We start from the raw sequence: 24,278 nt of genomic DNA on the forward strand, positions 1-24,278 counted from the left end.
TTGGTTTTGTGACGGTCTTGTGATGGTCTTGAACTTAAGCGCAGCTTTCGGATACACATATTTCTACATACATATTTACAAGCACATATAAATAAATCGCGTAGTCGACTCCCCTCTCTCGCCCATTTGTACACGGACCCCCCTGCTGCACCTAGACTCCGCCGGCAGGGGGCGCGCTCCGCCCCTCCGCCCCTCCGCCTGAGCCCAGTGGGTGGAAGCCACAGCTGCGCTGCGGCGGCGTCGCCGACGGAGGGGCAGGGTTTTCCACGCCAGAGTTCCCACAGCGCCGCGCATAGCTCTCAGTTAAAAGGCAGTCCCGGTTGAGTCCTACGGGGTGTTACGCGCTCGGTTTCTGGAAAGACTGTTGTGTCCATCCGCGCAGGAGACTTCAATGGTGCCGCGGCATCGAGGAACCCTGTGAGGGACTAGGAGCAGACTGCGTCCACCGCGGTGAGTCCTCGCGTCTGTCCGTCCAGCATGTCTGTGTGTGTGTGTGTGTGTGTGTGTGTGTGTGTGTGTGTGTGTGTGTGTGTGCGTGTGTTAACGTAAACAGACCGTGTCCTGGTCGTGTGTGTCATAAGTATACGTGTACACTGAAGTGCTAATGCCGCAGCGGCGGCTTGCACTTCTTGATGTGTCTGTTATCGTGCCGCGAATCTTGCGCAATCTCAGGGAGCGCACTGGGAAACCAGTCAACTGGGACGCGGATTGTAAACAAACTCCACATAAACTGCACTGAAGAAGCTGTTAAAGTGGTCTGAAGTTAAAGTCACACGTGAGAAGTCAGGTCTATAGTTGGTAAAGTAACTTGGGACTCAAGAGAGTTGAGAAAAACACTTGGACCTGCAACTATCACTTGATGATCAGTTAGTTAATGGCAACTATTTTAAATACATTTTGTTTGTAATTTTTACAATCCAAATGTAAGCCAAACTGTAATCACAAAGTGGCCTCAGAGGGCATTACAATCTGTACACGTACCCTCCGTCTCTGTCCCAGGACCCTCACACGTGTAAAGAAGAACCCCCCCACTATCCCTCCCCTCCCCCCCCACACAAATAAAACTTTAACAGGGAGGGGGGAAAAGGGAAGAAGCCGGAAGAGCAATAGAAGAGGGATCTCTCTCTCAGAATGTCCAGAAGTGCAATAAAATAGATAGAACAACATAACAGAGTTGCAACACCTTAATGCATAAATGACTCATATGAGAGTTGTATTACCACTACTAATAATAACAGCAGCAGTCAATACTTGGCAACTGTCATAGTTTTCCCAAGTGATGTGCAGATTTTAAGCATTTAGTTATCGAGACTTGACAAATAGTTTATATTGCCGCCATTAATGGGAAGTATCACCACTCTCGGGGCCCCAGGGCCCCTGGATTTGGGCTGAGTCCAGACTGTTTACGGGGTCTGTCCCTGCAACTTTTGAGAAAGTTATATTTCTTTGTCTCGTGTTGCTCAGACAAAAGACTTTTTGAAACTGTTTATCAGTATCAGAATCTGCTTTATAGGCCATAAATACATGGAATTTGACTCTGGTTAGACATTTCTCTTGTCGTACATGCAACACAGAAAGTAAGCATCAACATTAGCATTTAACTAAACACAAATATCTTATATGAACATAAGAACAATGACAATAAACATTTCATTTTTGTTTGTGACAGATTAATCAATAATACACATGTAATTGTAATGTGTTTAACTCAACTGCATCAGACACGTGATGGCACTTTGTCACCGGTTGCGTTGCAGATGAAGATTTAACACCCAAACATTTTGACTTATGAATGAAACCACATCGTATCTTCCGCTGACACACTTTACGAGGTGATAATACGTCAGACATGTGGGTACAGCTTGTTCTACGCTAGTGGGCCAAAAAACAACAACTCTTGGGTGTAACGCAACACTTTCAATTGTATGCGCTGTGTCTTTAACTGGTCTTAACAATTGGTCTATTTAAACCTCTGACAAACAAGCACGCAGCTACAATAATGTTCTTGGAGAGTGCCATCATAGATACTTGAATAGAGTTCTGCAATAAATGACGTGGGAACTGAACTGAAGTTACAACAACATCTATTTTACACTCATATATATATATATATATATATATATATATATATATATATATATATATATATATATATACATATATATATATATATATATATATATATATGTGTGTGTGTGTGTTTCCGTTCACACTTAATTTAACCCCCTGAATACACTGCATCTAATTTAATTTCCGTTTACGTTTGATTTAATCTCTAAATACACTGCAGTTATTTGTATTCCATGTGTATTCCATTGTGTATACATGTATATTCTATTTCTTTATGTATATGTTTCTAGATTCATTTCATTCATTCATCTGGCACAGAAGTCTTTCAGGTTTATTTTTCACTGCCTGGTACCGGGGTTTCTTCTCCAAAACATCACTAGTCAAAGTAACAACAAGGCCTCACGGTCTGCATGTCAGGGACAGTGTATGAAAATAAATCAGGGCTAAATGTGAGTAAAGTACATTTACACCCTTTGTGACAAGCTTTCCCAAAACCTCCTGTCATGACCTCGAGCATGATTTCAAAAGTCACACCTGTTCACCCGAGCCGAGTTTGTGCCATCTGGAGTTGAGTCTGTTTGCGTGTCCAATCAGCATGAGACGTCCCAGATGTCTGCTCCCAACAGTGCTGAGCAGAGATTACAAAGCAATGCTGCTGAGTGCTGTCGTTCTGACTTGTGGGTCCGGTTGGAGATGAATCTGCATTGATCAGAACCCGACCTGAGAAGTTAAATACTAGGTGACAGTAAATATGTTTAGCGTGTTGCACAGCGGGAGTATTGAGGGAAAACAAGTGTTCTTTATATATAAACACAAACACATGTATTTATTTTGGCAAGTAGCTTTCGCGTTGGGTGAATATAGACTTGTTGCAAGGATTTGTAATGCCGAGGGTTTTGTCTCCTAATGTCAGTTTCACTAATTGTACTTTATTTCATTTTAGTGAATTAGCAATGAAACGAATACAACTCTAATTTGTTCATCAACCCATAAAGAACCCTTCTTCTACATCTTAATTACAATAATCAACGGCCATTATTTTAAAAGCTCCCACTAACATTATTTTCCATCTAGCAGTAAACGTAACATGCAACAGTGCTGCTAACTTTTAAACAGATTCGAAAGCCCATTGAGGCAAATTTGTAATTTTGGGCTATACAAAATGAACTGAATTGAATTGAATAATAATACACATATTGATGATTATGATAATAACCATAATCATGTAGGACTGTGTTCCGGGAAAATCTCAAACCGTTGCGACCCGAAAAACGGCAAGAGTATGATGTGATGAACTAGGAAGACGCTGCTCGTGCTCCATGTGCGCTGCGGCACAGACACACTGAACCAACAGGACTCAGACTCCGTCAGAGCTTCAGTTCACGAGACTGTGAACTGACTCGTGAGATTAGACCGAGAGGAAGACGAGACCTGTAAATCATTAACAGGTGTGTGATTCCATGTTTGTCAAGTCCAGTGGCCCCAGCGTGATGCATCATGATTAAACACAACACGTGCGTCTCCTGAAATAGACAAACATTCAATTTGAGAGGCGTTCACTGACATCAGCGGCTCAGTAATCCACACGTTGGAGAAATTAAAAAAAAACAGCCGGTGTTTTGAAGTTTGCACAGTTCATTCAGACACGACAGAAAGAGAATAAGACTTGTCAAAACAAGCAAAAGTCTTTGTTAGTCCTTTCACCGTCCCAATAATCATCAACTCTGGTTTGAGACTTTGAAAGAGAGACTGAATCCGTGACTTCTTCTTATGTTTCTGACTGTATGTTGTTTTATTGTTGCCATGCAATTCTATTTTTATCTGAACGAGGATACAACTCCATAATGGTTCATAGAAATGTGGTGAACTATTTGATATGTTTAGGGGTTACCCACAATACCTCAATCTTAGTCACAGTTTGCATTGGCGGGAAAATGTGGCAACAACAAATCTGATTGTTCATCATTAATGAATAACAGCATGAGACTGAATAGACCTACAGGTATCAGTCAGAGCCCTCACATGGGAGCGCAGCACGACCAGAGATATAGGACGAATTTAGGAATGTCTCTCTAAAATCAGCTGGGGGAGGCGTAAAAACATGTTTCCTGTGTCAAAGGACTGAGACAACAGCTAAGCGATGCTAACATGTGTGTCGGACAATAATTTGGGGGCAAGATGAGCAAGAAAAAAGCAAAAGCAAGACTTGACCAATCCGATTCAACGATGTAAATTCCTAGTCATAGACTAGAAATGTTAAATGATAAATCAGACAGAGAAAGGCCTTGGGTGGTTGAAAACAAAAACAAACTGCTTCACAAGATGAAAATGATGTGAATCCAAAGCTCAGTGAGCCGGATCTCAGCAAACCCCAGGATGTAGTGGACAGATTGCTCATTCGCTGGCGGGAACCCAGCATTGCTGGCTGGAAAGGGATGTCACGTCTAGAACAAAAGTGTTTTTTTTTCCAGGAAGTACAAACAGTGTGAATACCTCAGAGATAATATGAATAGAACATCCTCAGTTATGCTCGTCCAATAGGTAGAGATTACTTTACACCTGTTGGATTCTTATTTTTTCCCCTGTTACATGGAAAAAGATGTTAAACATTGGAGACGTCTAACTTTTCAGACATTTCTTTCCCGTGTTTTTGCTTGTGTTTGGTTGTAAGTTGAAGCACTCAAACATTTGAAGGGACAGTTTGTAAAGAATTAGTGAAGTATTTCAAGTGGAAGTGCCAGTAGTTGAATGAGGTTGAAGGGATTGTGCTGAAAAGAGTCCAAGTGAATAGAAGGCATCGACAAAGACGAGTGTCCGTTTAAGTGTAAACACCGGAAAACGATTTCTGAAAGCAGTGGAAGCGGTGGTTCAATTTGAAGTGCTGAGAAGAGTTGAAGAATGTTTAAAGTGGAAGCGTTGAATGAAGCTGAAGTAACAGTTGCACGGGCACTGGGTGGAATTAAAGTATTTGAACTGAAGCTGCTGAAAGAAATTTAAAGTTCAAACATGAAGTGAAGGCAATGCATTGCGTTGAAAAGTTTTAGAAAACAGAGCTGGACGAGTTCAGTTCAAGAGTAGAAACAGAGAGCAGATAAAGTGTCCATAAGTAAAAGGACTTTGATTATAATCTGAAATAAAATCATTTTATAGCAACTAAAGTTGTCACTTCACACATACATAATAGTCAAATGAATCCAAAACCTGAAGCACTTGAATATTGCCGAGCAGCACAACAGTAAATAGTATTCAGTTTAACAGGTTCAACGTGTTCAAAAAGGTGTCTGTCCTAACGTGTTCCAAGTATTTAGCGAATGTCGCAACACGTGGAAAGAGTTCCTGCGGCTGAACCTTAGGAAGCAGAATAAGCAGGCGAATGTGCTGCTGTGTGCTAACTGGATGTTGCTTTGATGGGACGCTTTAATCTGAAGCTTTGGGACTCTATATAATGTCATCATGGCTGTACTCAAAGATGGGCAAAACAAAAATCGGACAGTCTGTGGTTTTGATCACGGTCTGGTCTGAATGGTTGTCTGTATCTATGTGGGTGTACCCTGCATTCGCCCATTGACAGCTGGGACATATTTTTTCTTTCATAATATGCCTTTTAAATAAAAAAAATTGTATTTTTTTAATTATTTTTTTTACAAATGGACATCTAATGCCATAGTCTGGCTAACTGTGAACTATATTGTCTGCCATTAATTGGTATGGCATTATGCCATTTACATTAAGAAGAAACATGATAACTTGACTCAGTGCAAGATTAGATGTTCAGACGTCTCTTGATAAGTTACCATACAAGCTCCCAATCTCCCTCTTCCTATAGCTAGCTACTTGACTAATAACTTAACTTGCTAAACACTGGCTATGCACTAGCCGAGACAGCATGCTAGCGTCATCAGAATGTTAGCATAAATCGCTAGCTTGACCAGACCCAGACACACATTATACAACATGCTAGTTGACATCTGTCACACTCAGATCAAATGTTTACCTGATCTGTTGAACTCGTGAACTGTTTTTGGACTTGTGGAGAAAGTATTTTGAGTATTTTAAATACAAAATTACTGCACTCTTAAGTATTTTGTTACATGTCGTATCGGCCCTATCAAATACAAATGAAAAGTAATATAAATACTTTCCATCCTTGGGTGTACTCTGCCTCTCCTTTTTTTTTAAAAAGGTTCATGAGTGTGTAATGGTGGTGGTGGGCTGGGCCTTCATGGGCGATGTAGTTCAGCTGGGTGGACCGCACTGAGAAACTATAACATTGGTCTCCTCTGCAGCTCGACACCATGGCTGCCGCTCTCCCCGTGCTCTTCTTCTTCCTTCACATCGTCACCCTCTCAGCAATGGAATCCGCCTCTGACCAAGGTATGTGTCTATGAAATGTTATGCATTTTACATGAGACAGATGTGTGATTACATGTTGTGTAATAATGTGTGCAACTTCTATGCATGTGTAGCGTTGAATTTGCTTTCTTGTTATTTTGGAACGATACATTGCACGATGGAGCTGATCCAATGCTTCTCCTTGTTAACGGGCCACAGGACAACCGAGGGCCGGAATAATATCAAACATGTATTGTTGCATTGTTGCCGTGTTCTCCGGGCTGCTTTAGCGTTCAAATGAATATATTTTTAAAAAAAGAAGAAAAAAAGTGTTACACAACAGCGAAACCCTCCGCACACAGAGCCTCACAGCACTGCCAGCAGATTTTCGAGTGAAGTGGCTTCCCAGGAATTCTAGAGAGCAGAGAGTGCTCTCCCGCTGAACAATGGAAAGCTGTTCGGTGCGTCCGGGCCCCGCTTTCTGCAAAACAGCCTCTCAGCAGCAGTGGAAAGGCATGTGTGTTTGCATACATGCGTTGTATTTCGTCCACGGACATAAATGAGGCTGTCGTTGACCATTTAAAGTCACGGGCGGACGTCCATGTGCTTGGTCCTGTCCCATAACACCGTCCATACATAGTGAGGTGTGGATTTAGTTGCATGCCTTAATGAACAAGGCCGCAGTGTTCTGACGGTTTCCGCCTGTAGAATGTCAGGATACGCTAACTGGCTGCCAAACTGTTGACCGGAGCCAGTAGTGCTTCAGCTACATTCTTTATTTGATTTAATGCAGACTTGGGAGCAGGTTTGGCCAACTTTTAATAGCCTGCTGCTTTCTGAAACGCCGCCTTCACCTCACATAATGAGCCAATCGCTCTCGAGCCGCCCCGGCGTTGCTTGAAACTCTAACGTGCATGTTCTCAGTAGTATGATCTCAGTATTTTCCAAGAGGGGAAGTACTTCATCAGAGGCTACAAGCTGTGTCATGTTTTATCAAGTGTACCTCTGTCTTTACATTTTATGTCCAAAGACATTGATTTTTTTTCTTATCCAAGAATATTGGAATGTATCTATTGTGTTGATAAGAGTTTCATGTCCATTGAAGCCCTGCGAGGCCTCCGTCAGTCAACCGTCATTGTCTCTGACAGAATGATACTTTTAGATCGGTGGCGGCTCAAAATAACTCCTCTCCTCCGCCAGCCTTTTGAACCGCGGCAGCAGGAGGTCGGCTGCTGCTTCTGGTAAATTGTAATGCTCTCCCGTGAGGCGGGGAACAGGTGATTCTTACTCCTCACCGCCTGAGCACCACTGTTTATCTCACCCAGGAGTCGTGGCACTGGATGTTGATGTGATTAGGAGGTCATATAATGTAAGGCACACACAATCTCTCTCTCTCTCTCTCTCTCTCTCTCTCTCTCTCTCTCTCTCTCTCCCTCTCTCAGTTGTATGTCTTCGCCCGGGAGGCTTGTTAGGTTAGTAAAAGGTTCAGTAATTACGGTTGAGAGCATTGTGGCTCTCTGCCAAGGACGGAAAGGGCTTTTGTCTAAATGCTGAGGATGAGGTATTTCCTCCAGAGAGTGCACTGATTGATGCCTGAACATGTGACTCTCTGACCTTTTGGCCTTGCGTGCTCTCAGCAAAGACATTAATGAAGGCGTCCCACCAGCGCAGATGTTGTTGGATGCTATAATCAGAAAGAAATCACACACTGAAGGCAATATATTGCGTGGTACCTGATACGATCAGCCGGAGTTTTGGGCCAGTCCTTTTAGAAGTTATTAATACTGGCTGCTGTTTCCTTCTTCCTTGGAAATATTGGTAAAGAGGAAACACATCTGGGCTTAGCAAAACAGATTGAGCAAGGATGTTTTCTTTCACCCAGAAATAGACGGGTGTCGGCACTCTGCGGCACTTGGAGAGAAATCACACTGACGTAAACATGTTTACTCCTTCGGCTCGTCTCCTGTAGAGTCTCGTAATGAGAAGAGCTTGTAAATTGATATTACTGGTTTGGAAAGTGGGTGTTTTGTGACTCTTATGGCTGTGACCTGAGAGCGCTCAGCTTCTGCTGCACACATGTTTACTTACTCCAGTAGTGAACTCTGTTTGGCAGCTGGTGAGCAAACACGGCGGCACTCACCTCGACAAGGACACCCGCACAGTGGAGTTGATCTAGGAGTTCAAGATAAGGTGTACTGGGTCAGAATCCTGCATCATGAGGCAATACTTGATATACTCTCCCCACTCTTACTCAGTGGTGAAAGATGTGTTCAGATAGTGAATTAAAAGTAGCAAAACCAATGGAAAAATTCCTGCATTGGGTATATATATATATATATATATATATATATATATATATATATATATATATATATATATATATATATAATGTTTTATGTATGTATATATATATATATATATATATACTATTATGTATGACAAATTAAAGCAGCAACAAACATAATTTAGTATTAAAATTGTTGCTAATGACGGACTATCGTGGTTACAGTGCATTGCCCCCCCCCCCCCTCCCGCCCCCCCTCAGTGTTTCAGAGAAGAGATTACTGCTTCTTTTCTTCTTTTTTTTATATGATTTTTGTAACCTAATCTAATCCAACATGTGTTGTGATAACCTTAAAGTCTGGCCTTACCCAGATTTTAAGGTCAGCGAAAGTGCAAAGTGTCAACACTGACAGGATGTGTTCACTCAACCAAAACCCACAACATTTCTCTTCATCAAAGTGTTTTCAGTGCATCACACTTATCCTCTCATGGGCCTAAGGATGCCAACCTCTGCGCTCTGTATGCCCGACCTCCTCCACGACCACAGTGTGCCATGCAGCACATAAAGATGACCACTGCCCACGGCATCTATTCACGGCCCAGCGAGATCTTCGGCTCCTGGCTGTCCGGTAGCAGGAAAGTGGAATGGAGTAAATAGAGATTCTGCCCTGAAAATGTTTCCAGCGTTTTTGTTTTCGCTCACACATTCCTCCCGATGCCTCCTGGGAAAATAATAATAATGCTCTCCAGGAATGCACTACTCCTTCCTTTTTCTCTTCGCGTGTAGCGTTACACATTGTGCAACTCTCTGTGCTCAATAATAGCTCCCGTAGGACATTTGGAACGGTAGTAGTGCAGTACTTAAATAAATCTGCCACTCTCAGCCTTTGAGATTTCCGTCATTTGGATCTTTAAGTTAAAAAATTGGCAATAATAATGAAAATGAATAATTATGCTAAAACGGAAATATACCCAAGTGCTCTCAAACGCCCCCAAAAAGTTATAATAAATCAATGCGACATTTCCCCATTACACACACACACACACACAAAAACACACGCACATACACGCACACACCCACAAACACAACGTACAAATGGGGTGAAATGAGCTGCATAAATGCTCCGCATAGCTGAGAGTCAAATTGACTTTTCTCATGATCCTGAGCTCGGCAGAGCTCCGAGGAGGACTAGGGGATCTGGTAAACAGGTTATTTTTAACCTGTGACTTCAATTCCCTGAAGCACCCTAATCAGGACAGAGGTATCCATCTGCTATGAGGGATGCCATCTTGTTCTCCGCACGTCTCGGTGCTCAGCAGGCCAGCAGGGGCCCGTGTGTTGTTCCTCTCTGACCTGTTCATGTGGTCAGCCGACAGCCGCGGCCGTCTCCACAGTTATTATTGCTATCTCAAAGCCTTCTGGGAACACAATCAGGCCTGTTACAAAACAGCTCCGTTGGCTCTTTGTTTAAAGAGCAAGTTCAGCCACAAGAAACACACGTATTACCTCACTAACCTGTCCACTCATGTGAGCTGCTTTGAAAGAAATGCTTGAGGTGAACCTTACTCTATGATTATTTTATTTATAGTATTGGCCTGTAGATATTGAGATCTGAGGTTTAAAAAGAACATATTGACCAATATCTTTTGGTAAAAATTTGGGAACAATGGACTGAGGGGGGCGCTGCACCGTGGTGTAGTGGCTCTCACTGACGCCTCACGGCAAGAGGGTCTGTGGTTCGGATACTGGTCTAGCAGGTCCTTTTGTATGGAGTTGTCAGCGTGGGTTCTCTCCGGGTTCTCCGGCTTCTTCCCACAGTCCACAGACATGCAGGTTAGGTTCATTGGACTCAAATTGCCCGTAGGTGTAAGCGTGAATGGTTGTCTGTCTCTATGTCTGCCCTGTGATAGACTAGCGACTTGTCCAGGGTGAACCCTGCCTTGTCTTTGCTGACTAGTGGAAAAACAATGTAATATTTATAGAATTTACCTCTCATATATCAGAATTGTTTTACTGCAATTTCACGGTACTTACAACGATACCTGCTGATAACAATTCAATTCAGTTCATTTTGTATAGCCCAAAATCACAAATACAAGATTTGCCTCGGAGGACTTTACAATCTCTACACATGACATCCCTGTCCCATGACCTCAGCCGAGCTGATGTTTTGGTTACTCTGGTTAATCCACAGACCTCAGTCAGTTATTTTCTTTCAAACAAAACACTCTTTTTTCACTCACAATCAGTCAGTCGAAATAAGAAATGAATCGATTCAGCAGAAACAGTTTCCTCTTTTATTCATATCTCACTTCTGGTGCCTACAATACCAACAATGCAACTACTTAATACATATTTTATACTCAATCTGTCTCTGGAACAATACTATTCAACTCATACGAGAACAAACTTTTTGAGTATGCATACTGCATGTACCTCCTTGTGTCTCTGCAGTGTGAACCCTGTGCAGACGAATGGGACACAGCTATGGTCTGCTGCAGGAGAGCTGTAGATAGGCTTGAGTTTGTTTTGCCTGTGAAACAGGATCCCAGTAGTATTTCATGTGCAAGAGGCTTTCAGAGTACATGGAGGGAGCAAATAGCTCATTCCACGAGAGCCAAGGCAGCGCGAACTCTCTACGGCTGCTGATTTCGCAAGAAGAGCCGTAAAACGACTTCCAGGAAATCGCTGTCACTCGCCCTGGGGCCGGGGTGCCCCCTGGATCACGTTACAGTTAGTACCCCGTCCCTGAAGTGCAGCGCAACAGTCAAGCATCGTGACAATGAGCTGCAACACCAGAAAGAGAGTGAAACCGGTTCATACTGCATCAAAAATAATTAGATTTGATGAATATAAGATTATGTTTCTCCCTCCCTCTCTTTCTCTCTCTCCCCTGCAGTCCTCCCCCAGATACGCCCACACATCACTGGTTGCGTCTCCACCGACATGGAGACTTTCCGCTGCAGATGGGATGTCGGCACTTTCCGGAGCCTCTCCGAGCCGGGAGCGCTGCGCTTATTCTACATCATCAAAAAGTAAACGAGAAAAGCTTCGAAGCACGAGCCTGTTCTCGCGAGTCAAGGTCACAGATAACAAACGGAAAGAGAGGGGAAGGATACAAATAATGTAGCCTCTCCAACAAAAGAGAAAAGTCAGGACTTCCCAGACCTTTTGAATTATGTGCATGAGAGTAAAAGACAGATAATAATTACAATAAGAGTAAATAATACTTCAACAGCTAAGAAAACTATAGTTAAATTGAAATGAAGTAAAAGGTAATAATTTTGAATATATATATATATATATATATATATATATATATATATATATATATATGTTTGATCTATACAGGGTAAACTAAGAGTTTCATGAAAAAACAGATTATTATTATCACATAGTGTGTCTGTCTAGAAGGGAAGGAAGTGTGAGTTGTTAGAACTGTGCATGGAGGTGGAAGTAAAGACCGTTGACTCGTAAACCTCTTCAGAAATCCCCTCTTCAGCCACATTTTCAAGGTCCAGCAGGATTTACAACTCACATGGACGCTTATCTGCCCGCTCCCTCTGTGTAGACAAAAGTTCAGTTCACTCATTATGTCTGAGGGCACGCTAGGGTTCCTCTATTATTGAATAATTACCATTAGCCAGCTTGGCGAAGAGAATTTTCTAAAAAATTTCAGATGATAATCTCAAATGGATTTGTCCGGCCTGGGAATTTATTTGCAATATTTTATTTTTTTTTGCAAAAGAAAAAAGATCAATGTTGCTTATTCGTAGTTCCCGGGATCAATTCTAAGAGGCACTTTAACTTTTAATGCATTATTGGGGTCTGTATCGATAAATTGTAATCAGGATTTTCTGAATCAGTGTTTTGATTGGGAGTAGTTATGGGTTAGAGATCAGCCGTACTCATAAACTCTCCCTCAGCCAAAACGTCTCCTTTGTTCAGAAGAGATGTCATCATCTAACACGCAGAGTAGGCGTGACATTCACTGAGCACATTCATGCTCCCCAGAGGATGAAAACCTTTCATTTCAACCATCCCATGACCGTTCCTTTAGCATCACCTTCAAGGCAAGCTTTACAGTTACATAATCCCCCACTATAGGTCTCAGAATAGCTCACTTATAAGGCCGCTTTAACAAGCCATACACTTTAGGGTTTGTATTCTACTTACTCTGGTTCAGTTTGGACAAATTACAGCGGATCAAATTACAAAACAAATATGCTGAAGGGCGTGTACGAAAGAGTCTTCCATTGTCAGTTTGGTCCCCACCAGAGAAAGTTAACCGTGGTCACAACTGTCCAAAGCTCACCACTGTTGATTATATTGTTCATGCGCGCTTTTGAAAGTGCACCCAAAAATATTGAGTAATATTGAGTGCTTTGAGTGGACTTTCTTACTGAATGACGAATGTGTTTCCTGTCGCCTCCCTCCTCCTCGTTCATGCTGTTTTGTAGACGGTGCCTTGTCTCCCCCTGCACACCCCCCTCTGCTGAGTGGACCGAGTGTCCTCACTACAGCACCGACAGGCCGAACGAGTGCTTTTTCAATAAGAACCACACATCCATCTGGATGTATTCCGGTGTGGAGCTGCGCTCCAGGGATCAAAACATCTCCTATGACCACAACTTTTTTTACGTTCAAGACATCGGTGAGTTTGCTAACGTTTATCATTTTGAAAACGGATTAAATGCCCTTGTCAGGTTCAACTCATATTCTTCTGCTACTTACCATTCCATAGTTTAAAGATAGGATTTGCTGGCATCCTGGTAAAGGACCAATGCTCTTCCCCGACCTACAGATGAGCCACAGTTTCACAAGCATCAGTCTCTCCAAAGAGACTGAACTTCTCAGATAAATGGATCCAGTCTTGTACAATATATCCCACGAGTCTTAGCTATTTGCACACTGTCAAAGCGTCATGGCAGCAGTCGTTGGATGTTATAATAACTGCATGCCACAATGATATATTAGACAGCAGTGTGCTGTGTGTCCTGTTTCAACGGGACAATGAGTGAACTGGAACTGTGAGCCAGGTCTTATTACCCAACACGGGGGGTTGACCTCACTAATGAGAAGGTTTCTGAGAGGGAACAAATCCCTGCAGCCAGATTACAAAATCTGGTGGGAAGCCTGAAACCAGTTAAGACTCTCTGACTCCAACTAGCATGCTTCCATTGTATGATAGAATTATTACTTATGTGTAAACTGTAGTAAAACACATCTTGCTCAATTGCTGAGGGTAAAACTGTTATTTTCTGGCCTGCAGTGCAGCCGGATCCTCCCGTCGACTTGAACTGGAAGCTGCTGAATATGAGCATCACCGGTACTTACTACGACATCATGCTGAGCTGGAATGCGCCTCAGTCTGCAGACGTGGGGATGGGATGGATGACGCTGCAATACGAGGTCCAGTACCGCGACGTCAACTCTGACCTGTGGGAACAGGTGGGTGTTTTACCGTAGAGTGCTTAACTGCAACCTCATTTGAATTTTGGCATCATATTAAATCGTACATTTTTCTCAGTTATAACCTTATTTTTCATCTCCGCAGGCCGACCTTGTGAAAAGCACACATCGGTCTATTTTCGGGCTCCAGAATGACGTCAATCACGAGGTTCGGGTCCGGTGCAAAACGTTGGGTGGGAAGGAGTTTGGCGAGTTCAGTGACTCTGTGTTTGTGCACGTTCCCTTTACAGGTAAACACACACTGTAAATGTTTACAGGCTGAAGAAGAAAAGCTCTTCCAAATGCTATCAAAAGAGGTTTTTGTCATTGTTCCTGCACAAGCTGTATTAGGCATGAATGTATTTTATGCCTAATCAATGCATAAATATTTAAGAATGTTGCATTGATCAGACACAGTAAGTAAGCTATTGTACAAGCAGAAGAACATGTTTCGTATTATTTACTTTCTTTTTGAAGACACGTCTCATATTTCTTACTCTTCTGGCCCCAGTGCACACTATTATGAGGGCCCTCGTGCATGATAGTTATGTAACAAACACATAATATCATATTAAAGGATAGCAACGTAATAATAATCAAATTTGATTTGATATCACAGGGAGCCAGGTATCTACATCCAAAATATTCTAACTACATGGACAGGCGGAGAAAATTGAGGACGTTGTGGAGTTTTGAGGATGTTGGTTTGACTCCAGGAGGAACTGGCACAGAGTATAAAAGATCGAGTACTTTTCACAAGCCGGCTCGTGTCTATGCGATCGTCCTTGATGAAGGTTTAACTGAGCCTGAACGGGGGCGACCATTCCCGGTTTTAAACGCTGCAATGACCAATTTCAAAATATTGTTGTCCTCATTAGTCACTTGGACACAAACACATAAAATAATAGTGTCCAGGTTGAAAAATACCACAGTTACCCTGAGAGTTTACGTGAATTTGTGTGCATTCTTTTTTTTTCCCAGTGTCGAGATCCCCAATGGTGGCCTTGCTCATCTTTGGTGCCTTGTGTTTGGTGACCATCATGATGCTAGTGATCATATCGCAGCAGGAGAAGTAAGTATTTTACAGCCATCATTAGTTCTCTGTAGGACGGTAAGGTTTATAAAAGCTTGGATAAATGAGAGTGCCGTGTGCTGTTCAGGGACCAGCACACTGTGTGGGATGCTAGACCTTGATGAAGTGCCTCACTGTCTGTGTTATCATTCAAGCGTGTAGAGAAGTGAGACATTCTGTATTTATGCTCTGCAATGTGTGTCCTGAGATTCAAGTTCAGTGTGTTTATTGTGTCAAGTTTCACACTCATTTTTCCGTCCTGCAGGTTAATGGTTATTCTTTTGCCTCCTGTTCCTGGACCTAAAATAAGAGGAATTGACCCTGAATTACTCAAGGTATCCAACTCCATGTTATAATGCTCGATCATGCCACGTACTAAAACTTTAAAAAGGAAACCGTTTTCAGGCTCACAGACAACTTTCCCATTGAGGATATTTTAATTTTGATATGGGAAAATAATGTCTCATATTCAAGCCAATACGAAATTTCAGAACGCAATCTTGACCATGAGATATAATATTTTTTTTCAAATTCAAAGATGGGTGAGGTACAGGTTGTTTCTCTCCTTTGTGTTGTTCTTTGGGCTTTGTGAGGCGTAGATGTATGTCTGTGTGTTCTTTTGTGCACAATGTTTGATGAACAAGCTACTTGTTAAAAACCTTTGGACTGCTTTTGTTTTTTTGACCTTGTGTCTTTTCATGTACCCGTTCTGAGCAATTAAATTGTTGCTGTTACCTCACTGATAGAAAACCTACAAAAATAATAATAAACTGTACTTATGCCCGAAGCGGCCAGGCTGACTCATCACCTGAACGTGGCCTCTTGAGTGTATCAACACTATTGTGTTTATCTCACAGAAAGGGAAGCTGAGGGAGTTGACCTCCATCCTGGGTGCCCCCCTTAACCTGAGGCCAGAGCTTTACAACAACGACCCCTGGGTGGAGTTCATCGAGCTCGACATTGAAGAGCAGCATAATGACCGAGTGACAGACCTGGACACGGACTGTCTCATGGAGCGCTCCCTGTCCTCCAACTGCTCTCCTCTCTCCATCGGCTTCAGAGACGACGACTCGGGCCGGGCCAGCTGCTGCGACCCAGATCTCCCCGGCGACCCGGAGCCGTCCGCTTTCGTTTCTCTCCTCCCGAATCAAACCCACAGTAAGGAACCGCCGTGCCCAATCGCCCGTGAGCCGAGCTCCGAGGTCCACATCCCCGCCACTGGGGAGCCTCGTTTTGTAGCACCGGGCAGAGAGGCGCTGTACACCCAGGTGAGTGAGGTGAGGTCATCTGGCAAGGTGCTGCTGTCGCGTGAGGAAGAGACTGAGACGGGTAAAGACATCATGGTGGGGAAAGAGAAAGAGGAGAAAGAATTTCAGCTCCTGGCAGTGTATCCAGACCATGGAGGTTACACCTCAGAGCTCAACGCAGGAAAAGTGAGCCCCGTATCGTCCCCAGGAGACGGGACATGTTCTTCACCGCCCATGTCGCATTACCAGAAATACGATACCGCCCCCCATATGCCTCCTCTTTCCCCGGCTCCTGTCTACACTGTTGTAGAGGGCGTTGGCAGGCAGAACAGCCTCCTACTGACATCCAACTCCATCCCTGCCCCCCAACTCCTAATCACAAAAATCATGCCGACACCAGACGGCTACTTGACCCCTGAACTTTTGGGGAGCATCACCCCATGAACCAGCGATGAACTGTGCAAAGTCAAGACTATTCCAATCAAATGCACAGACAGGGAAGCTTGGGAACAGTATTGAGGGCCCCAAGACGGAGTGCTGAATGTCTCCTGAAATAGTTGGGAGGGGGAGGAGCTCTGTGCCTGTCCTGTCACGACCTCTGACCTGCCGCTACTCCCACAGACATTGCTCTAAGAAGGTTAGTTAGACGTTTGGTATGCGGGAGGAAGAGCGCTTGTGGAAAGGGGAAAGAGAAACACTTTCATTCTTTTGGATTTATGTTTTTGTCCAGTTCAACATTCACTGTCCTTTAACTCCTCCGGTTTGGTCTCTGGCCTCCATCAGAGCCTTAGAAAAACAACGGGATCTGGCAGCTAATTGCTCCACTATTTTCATCAGCCAGTTGCTCATTTTGTGTTTCTGCATTTCGGTGCTATGAGCACAAAGAGATTAACCAACATTTCTCGAGCAGAGTTGCTGTGGTTTTGTCTCTACGAGTCCCACCTTTGACATTATGTAGTCATTTCACTCATACGCTGTGTATTTACTGTCATTGTACAGTGACATGGTTAATTCAAATCATTTGAAACATATCAAAGGCTTTCTTTTGAATAACATCAGGTCATGACTAATAAATATACTCTGTGGAAGATAACATGTTTTCATCATGTTTGAATTTCTTAAGATCAATATTGACAACATGTGTTACTTACCTGATTAGTAACCCAGCTACTTATTGGGGTTCATATCCTGTGTAGCTGCCAACACATGAACTTCTGAAGAATTAAACGCAGGATGACTTATGGTAAACATAAATAAATGAGATGCATAATACTTTGATGCAATTACAAATGCATGATTTAATTTATTTTCTAAACTGTGAATTGTTTTTAGAGTTGACAACCAACATATTTTTGGATTGCTAGTTTCTGGTCGAGAGGATTTATTACATATTAAAAGTTGGGAGTACATGGTTATCAGTGTTGAATTGTACAGCTATTGCATTTTAACTGTTCAAGTACTACAAATAAACTTTCATACTTTTGCCGTTTGTTTTATTAATATCAACTGATTTTAGGCCGTACAGATGACTGCATTTTTAGTTTTGAGTGTTCTTAGGGAATACAGATATGCCTTAAAAGGTAAAATAGTAAAATAAATCATAAAGGGGTCTTAAACAGCCATAGTATGTTAAAACATGTTTTTAGTATGAGACTAAATATTTCATGGTTATTGCTTCGTTTGATCAATATGCAATTTCCCATAAAGCTCTCTTCCCTTTGATGGATATACATTTCCTTTCAAATTATTGGACAAAGAATAATACAGTTTAGCAGTGCATTGTTTTCCCGCAATCATTTCTAATGTCAGTATTTTATTATTAAACTCATTCTCTTTTTATCTGTCTACATAATTTTCAGAACGATCCGCTGCAACCAAACATCGAAATCAAACTAAAAAGCTGTTAAACTAGGATTTAATTATTATAATGCATCTACACACAAACCCTATATCTCTAATCGACAGGGCAGCAATCTTTAAATATACATAAAACCTGTAACCTCAAAAAAACCTTGCCGTCACTTTTTCAAGCAAAAGTTACTTTTCACCTTTCTGTTAATAACTACGCTTCAGAAACTCGGATAAAAAATAATAAACACATCTGTGTTATTCTGCAAGTCTGTACGAATTGAACACGGTATTCCTGTCCGTTGCTGGAAGTTAGCGCCTCCGTTGCAGAATGAGCACAGGAACAGTTTGTTCTTCACAAACCTGTCACTTTCACCGCCCAGATCACATTTTAATTTGTGTCGCCTTCGAGGTCCATTTCTTTCAGATGACAGATGGATGGCGCTGCAGATTCATTGCATTCATGTGTTGGGTTTATTCTACTTTTGATTGTGTTTCCATAAACTAAACTTGTACCCTCTTCTATGATGTTGTCATGATGAAGGCATTTTTAGTGAAGAATCAAATATCCCATATTCATGTTTAAACAGTCCAATTGGGAACCGAGTGATTCCTCTCAGTACTTGTGAGGATTAGAAATTAAGAAGTTTGGCCCTGTTTGTGGCAGCGTTCATGTGGTTGTGATGTTGGAATACTGCCTTTTAAGGAAAATAATAGCTTCATCCCGGGAAATTGTTCTCTGCATTCAACCAATCCTCAGTAATTAAGGAGCAGCGAGGAGAAACTGGGGGTTGAGTGTCTTGCCCCAAAATATGTAATCAAAGTTAAACTTATTTGTAGAACAGTGGGAATCACAGCTGCATTTACATAAACCATCTTATCTAAACCTGTAGTTGTGTGACTGTGGACTGTGAGATGCTGGGTCACTTATTTTGTCTTAATTTCATAGCTAATTTGAGTTAGTTTGAAAGATAATTATTGATTATCCAAAGACATTTGGAAAAAAAGATGGTTAAGTGCCAAGCCGTCTAGACTTGTTTTTTAATTTAATTTTCTGTCAAATGAGTGCAAAACACCCCAAAGAATAGTCCAAATTGATGTAGCAGAGGCTGAGAGATCCTGACTCAAAAACACTGAATCCTTCATTTTCCATATTGCAACTGATCAGCATCTTTCATCAGAGCCGCCTTATACATTGGCATATTTTTATTTATAAAGCTATTTTGGGTCTGCTCCCCCCCTCCATTTATGTAAATACATCTTTAAATCCTCTAGCAATTACTGCTTACGTTCCAATGAGGTTTTTTTTATTAAATATGTCCAAAGTTCACTCTGAATTTGGTAAAGACTGTTTTAAGTTCGCTGCACCTGCTGCTTGGAATGCACTGCAAAAAAAACTCTGAAGTTAAAGAAGCTCATCAACCTTGAAACTTTGAAGACTCGTGTGAGAGAAATTGGAGCGGCTTCGTACCGCACTTGTTCTCCGGAGCTTTAGTCGTGTTGCTTTATCTTTCTATGTTTGTACCTGTGTTATGTGATTTCTGTGTGTCTTGTGACTGTTGAAACTTTTCTATGCTGCCGTCTTGGCCAGGCTTCCCTGGGAAAAGAGGTCATTGTATCTCAACGGGACCGACCTGGTTAAATAAAGGCTAATACAATAAAAATAGATCCTTACTTATATTTTTGTATTGATATAAATGCATGTACACTATTTTTACACTTGAATAAACAATAATCAAATGCAAATATGTCAGAAAGTAGTTTATACAGTGGTACAGTTAACCGGCCCTTTGAGGGCAAACATAACGCTGACGTGCCCCAGTACAGGGTGAAAAAGACTTTGACGCCCCTGCTTTAGCGCACGTCATCTCCTCTAGGGGGCAGAGGTCCTCCTCGACTGCCGCAAAGCAACACGCAAAGAAGAAGAAACCCGGAACAACAACAACAACATGACCGACACAAGTTGCCCACTGCAGAAAAGAACACATTTGCATTATTGAGAACTGAATTATAACATCCAAACATGTTGAGCCTGGAGACCCTTGAGAGTCAGATATCTGCTCTCATGGAGGCCGAGGTGGAGGCGGCGCTGACGGAGCTCCGCAGGCTCCTGGAGGACTGCTCGGCCATGGCCGCCCAGCAGCGCGCTGCTGCGGCCGCGGTGTCGGAGGTGAAGAGCGAAGACCACGAGAGCGAAGTGACTCCAGCGGAGGAGAGGCGCCCGTTCAATGAAGCCGTGACGGTAACGACGACTTCTCTGGAAACTGCGTCGCTCGTTTTAACGTCATGAAGAAATGCAACGATGCGCCAGAAGAACGTGTGTGACGCCACGTGACGTCAACGCGTGTGCGCCTCATTAGCTTGTGAAGTTGATAAAGTGCCAACAATAAACATTTGGTCAAAGTAACTTTTTCAGCTTTCACTTAAACAATGTGACTTAAGTTTTAAGGCAAGGGACCTAGCAATTATAATTATTTTGTTCATTAGACATTATACAACTTAGAAAAGCAGCCTATTGTTGAGATAGTATGTTGGATATATATTTATTTAAAAAAAATCAACTATAGGTGAAAAAAGTCAGATGCTGCCCACAAAAAGCTGATGGTGATGAAACATTTTTGCACACACGATAAAGAAATGAATAGAATTCCATCTATTCCAGGAGCCTGTATACAAACAAATAATGATTGTGACAATATTTACTTGGATATAATTAGTGTAGAATAACATCAAGTATGCTATTTACTTAAATTACCTCATCTGTAACTTGTGTGGATGACGGGAGCTCAGGTGTGACAAAAAAGTTGGATATCCCTGCAAGGCCTTTATTTTATTTGTCCGTTGCGTTGTGCAGTCATTTTTTTAGTTGCTTAACAATTTACTAGTTACTGAAGCACCATGACGTGTCTATGTCACAGCTCCTTATTCCTCGTTCATTCCTATCCCGGGACTTCACAGGACCAGTTTGCATCCCTGATGGAAATTTGGACCAAAGGGGCGGTACGGAAAATACTGACGATGTTGAAAGCGTTCGTGTCTGACGCCGAGGACGGTCCTGCTGCACATCGGATGTCTGGGGCCGATGGTGAGACCAAACAGGCGAGCGCCAAGCCGAGAGCGGGGCAAGTGGCTGGGCCCAAAAGTCGTAAGTCAGCTGTGTGTGTGTGTGTGTGTGTGTGTGTGTGTGTGTGTGTGCGGAGCAGCTTTTCATTTTCACTTTTTGTTTAAAAAGAGTCTTATGTTGCCGTTAAATTACAGAATCTGCGACCAGAAGCTCTCACCAGAAGAGAAAGAAAATCGAGGGAGGATCCAAACCGGCACTGACAAATCAGAATGACCACATATATTACAGAGGTATCGGTGCCAGCTTTACACACAGCTCGTTTCACACTTTACATTCAATTGTCACACTTTACATTCAATTGTATGAAAACAAAGTCTTCGTTGCTGCATGTTGTTGATCTCCAGCGCTCAGTACAGTCCAAACAGTCAAAGGAGTCATGTGCCAGCCATGCAGATTTTCAAGTTATTAATGAATTCATTTTTACATCCAACTACTAACCACTCACATTTACCGTTAGTTCCAGTCGTTTCCCAAATGTTTTAGCTTTTGCAATTTGTTCAACTTTAAAGTTCAGATCGGACACCCAACAAAAAAATGAATTGCTTTTCCCGCAATTGTAACGGCCAGCTGCTACTAGTTTGAATTGGGCAAACTCTTCTCCCTTATTGAGAGATATGCGAAAGTTAATTTGAGATTTTTTTCTTTTCAGAAGAGCAAAATCCAGAAGAACTGACGGCGGCAGACTCTGAATCAGTGACCACACCAGGTAACTACTGGTTCTTCACAAACCAGCAGGACAACGACTTAGGCCTAATATTAAAGAAGCATTTCCAAGTTTGGTTTATCTTACATTTCCATATTAAATCTAGTTCAGGGTTCTGCGTATCACGACACTGAAAATTTATCCATCCAGGTGATTCTTTTTTTCCACTAGCATTAAAAATAAAACTATCTCCCTAATGGCGCATTTTGTTTGTTTCAGCGGATGCGGCCACACGTGAGAGTAACTCTGGTTCCCCGTCTGTACCCGACGCCACGTCAACAGAGGCCGCCTCCGATGTGAGCGAGGAAGATGTCGTCCAAGAGGATACAGTCGCGTCGACTACTTCCAAAATGAAGAAGAAGAAGACAACAGGGCCTTTGAAATGCCCCTCTTGTGACAAAACCTTTGCCCTGAAGTGTATGCTGGACAGACACCAGCTGACTCACACCAAACCACACCTCTGCGCCGAGTGCGGGAAATGTTTTTCCGAGAAACAGGGGCTTGTTGCGCATTCCAGACGCCACACCGGTGAGAAGCCCTACGAGTGCTCCGACTGCGGGGTGGAGTTTGCCTACAAATACACCCTGGCCCGACACATGCGCCGGCACAGCCTGAAGAAGCCGAGCGCCCCCACCTGCGCGCTCTGCGAGACCCAGTTCAGCGGCGCGCTGGAGCTCCAGCGGCACAGGTGCGGCGCCCTGAAGAAGACGTTCGTCTGCTCGCTCTGCCCCGAGGCCTTCGAGTGCAGGAAGAGCCTGGCGGACCACGAGAATCTCCACTCGGGGGACCGAGACTTTGTCTGCGAGGTGTGCGGCGAGAGCTTCTTCTCGTCCTCGTCGCTGACCACCCACCGGGTGACCCACGGGCAGAAGGACGACTGCTGCGACGTGCTCGGCCTCGGCTCGAGTGACGCGGACATCCTCAAGAGTCACCTGAGCAAGCACACCGGAGAGAAGCTCTTCTCCTGCGAGGTCTGCGGGAAAGGCTGCAGCCACCGGAGCGCCCTGAAGCACCACATGCTGACCCACACGGGGGAGAAGCCGTACGTCTGCGAGACCTGCGGCAAGCGCTGCGGCCACGCCAGCGCGCTCCAGAACCACATGAGGATCCACACGGGGAGGAAGCGCGGGCAGCAGCCGGTCTGCGGCGTGTGCGGCAAGAAGTTCCGCTGCACGGTCAATCTCAAGTACCACATGAGCATCCACACAGGGGTGAAGCCGTACGGCTGCGACCAGTGCGAGAAGAAGTTCAGCAACCCCAGCAACCTCAAGATGCACGCGGCCATCCACTCGGGGGAGAAGCGGTACGGCTGCAACGTCTGCGGCAGGCGGTTCACGCAGTCCATCGGCCTCAAGCTGCACAGGCGGGTCCACACGGGAGAAAAGCCGTATTTCTGCGCGGCCTGCGGGAAAGGGTTCATGCACTGCAGCGACTTCAAGAAACACCAAAGGGGCCACCTGCCTGATGAGCCGGGAGACGAGCGGCCTGAAGATACAGCCGAGAAAAACTAAAACTTCTCATCGTTGTATCGGTCACTTCATGTACTTGTACGTTGACGTACTCTGCATTGGAAATGGGACCAGACATTGTGACAATAAATGCTGTAAGATGATGTGTTGGAACATTGCAGACTTCATTGCAAGTATAACATGACCGAGATTAACAAAAAACAGTTAAACCATTGAAGAACTTGATAAACGTGCGCTGCTGCTATTTTGTACACCAGTAACTGTGGTTGTGAAAGTTCACTGATAACCCAAATTCTGTAAAGCAATTTACTAAAAATGTGTCTGTAATAAAGCTTTTATTATTCAATGTGACATTTTCACTATTAAACTGACATATAACCAAGATTACGATGTTGTAACCCTAGTTCTCTGAGCACAGGCTCTGGATTACACAAAAGTTAAGATGACTAAAAATAGCAACAATGGTTTCAGTCATGAAAACCAAAAGATGGTGCCTTTATTAAATAAGTCTGAACCAGGAACTTGAGACGTTTCAGATGTTTTGAACATTTCTAAACATGGTAGCATTAAGATTTCTCTTCGTTGGCCCTAAAAAGCTCAAACACTTCCAAATGGTCGCGGACCAAAAGTGAAGTCATCCACCAGATGGCGGTAGAGGCCCAACATACACAGAACTAC

General features: G+C 43.2%; 2 protein-coding genes across 3 annotated transcripts; both read left to right on the plus strand.

Annotated features, from left to right (window-relative positions):
* Positions 1-289: 289 nt before the first annotated feature.
* ghrb (growth hormone receptor b) lies at positions 290-17,939 on the plus strand. Its single transcript, XM_068573904.1, has 9 exons — positions 290-450; positions 6,357-6,444; positions 11,586-11,721; positions 13,147-13,340; positions 13,959-14,137; positions 14,244-14,388; positions 15,119-15,209; positions 15,475-15,544; positions 16,067-17,939. Exons 2-9 carry the CDS (start codon positions 6,366-6,368, stop codon positions 16,898-16,900), a joined length of 1,728 nt encoding a protein of 575 aa, XP_068430005.1. The 5' UTR covers positions 290-450; positions 6,357-6,365; the 3' UTR covers positions 16,901-17,939.
* A 2,277-nt stretch (positions 17,940-20,216) lies between these two features.
* On the plus strand, positions 20,217-23,968 carry LOC137784035 (zinc finger protein 345-like). Of its 2 annotated transcripts, XM_068574448.1 has the most exons (5): positions 20,217-20,546; positions 21,263-21,449; positions 21,563-21,658; positions 22,078-22,134; positions 22,351-23,968. In XM_068574448.1, exons 1-5 carry the CDS (start codon positions 20,328-20,330, stop codon positions 23,640-23,642), a joined length of 1,851 nt encoding a protein of 616 aa, XP_068430549.1. In that variant the 5' UTR covers positions 20,217-20,327; the 3' UTR covers positions 23,643-23,968. The 2 variants fall into 2 exon arrangements, with proteins under 2 accessions (XP_068430549.1, XP_068430550.1); XM_068574449.1 differs by lacking the exon at positions 22,078-22,134.
* Positions 23,969-24,278: the final 310 nt, after the last annotated feature.

The sequence above is a fragment of the Clinocottus analis genome, unplaced genomic scaffold (genome assembly GCF_023055335.1).
Source record: "Clinocottus analis isolate CAN_PGR_092001 unplaced genomic scaffold, fCliAna1.0.p SCAF_13, whole genome shotgun sequence".
Classification (NCBI taxonomy): domain Eukaryota; kingdom Metazoa; phylum Chordata; class Actinopteri; order Perciformes; family Cottidae; genus Clinocottus; species Clinocottus analis.

Excerpts from the sequence above, each read along its gene's own strand:
- ghrb (XM_068573904.1), top strand. The coding sequence starts at position 6,366 with ATGGCTGCCGCTCTCCCCGTGCTCTTCTTCTTCCTTCACATCGTCACC. Across the intron at positions 15,210-15,474 it reads ATCATATCGCAGCAGGAGAA|GTTAATGGTTATTCTTTTGC; the intron begins GTAAGTATTTTA and ends TCCGTCCTGCAG. Across the intron at positions 15,545-16,066 it reads TTGACCCTGAATTACTCAAG|AAAGGGAAGCTGAGGGAGTT; the intron begins GTATCCAACTCC and ends TTTATCTCACAG.
- LOC137784035 (XM_068574448.1), top strand. The coding sequence starts at position 20,328 with ATGTTGAGCCTGGAGACCCTTGAGAGTCAGATATCTGCTCTCATGGAG. Across the intron at positions 21,450-21,562 it reads AGTGGCTGGGCCCAAAAGTC|AATCTGCGACCAGAAGCTCT; the intron begins GTAAGTCAGCTG and ends GTTAAATTACAG. Across the intron at positions 22,135-22,350 it reads TGAATCAGTGACCACACCAG|CGGATGCGGCCACACGTGAG; the intron begins GTAACTACTGGT and ends TGTTTGTTTCAG.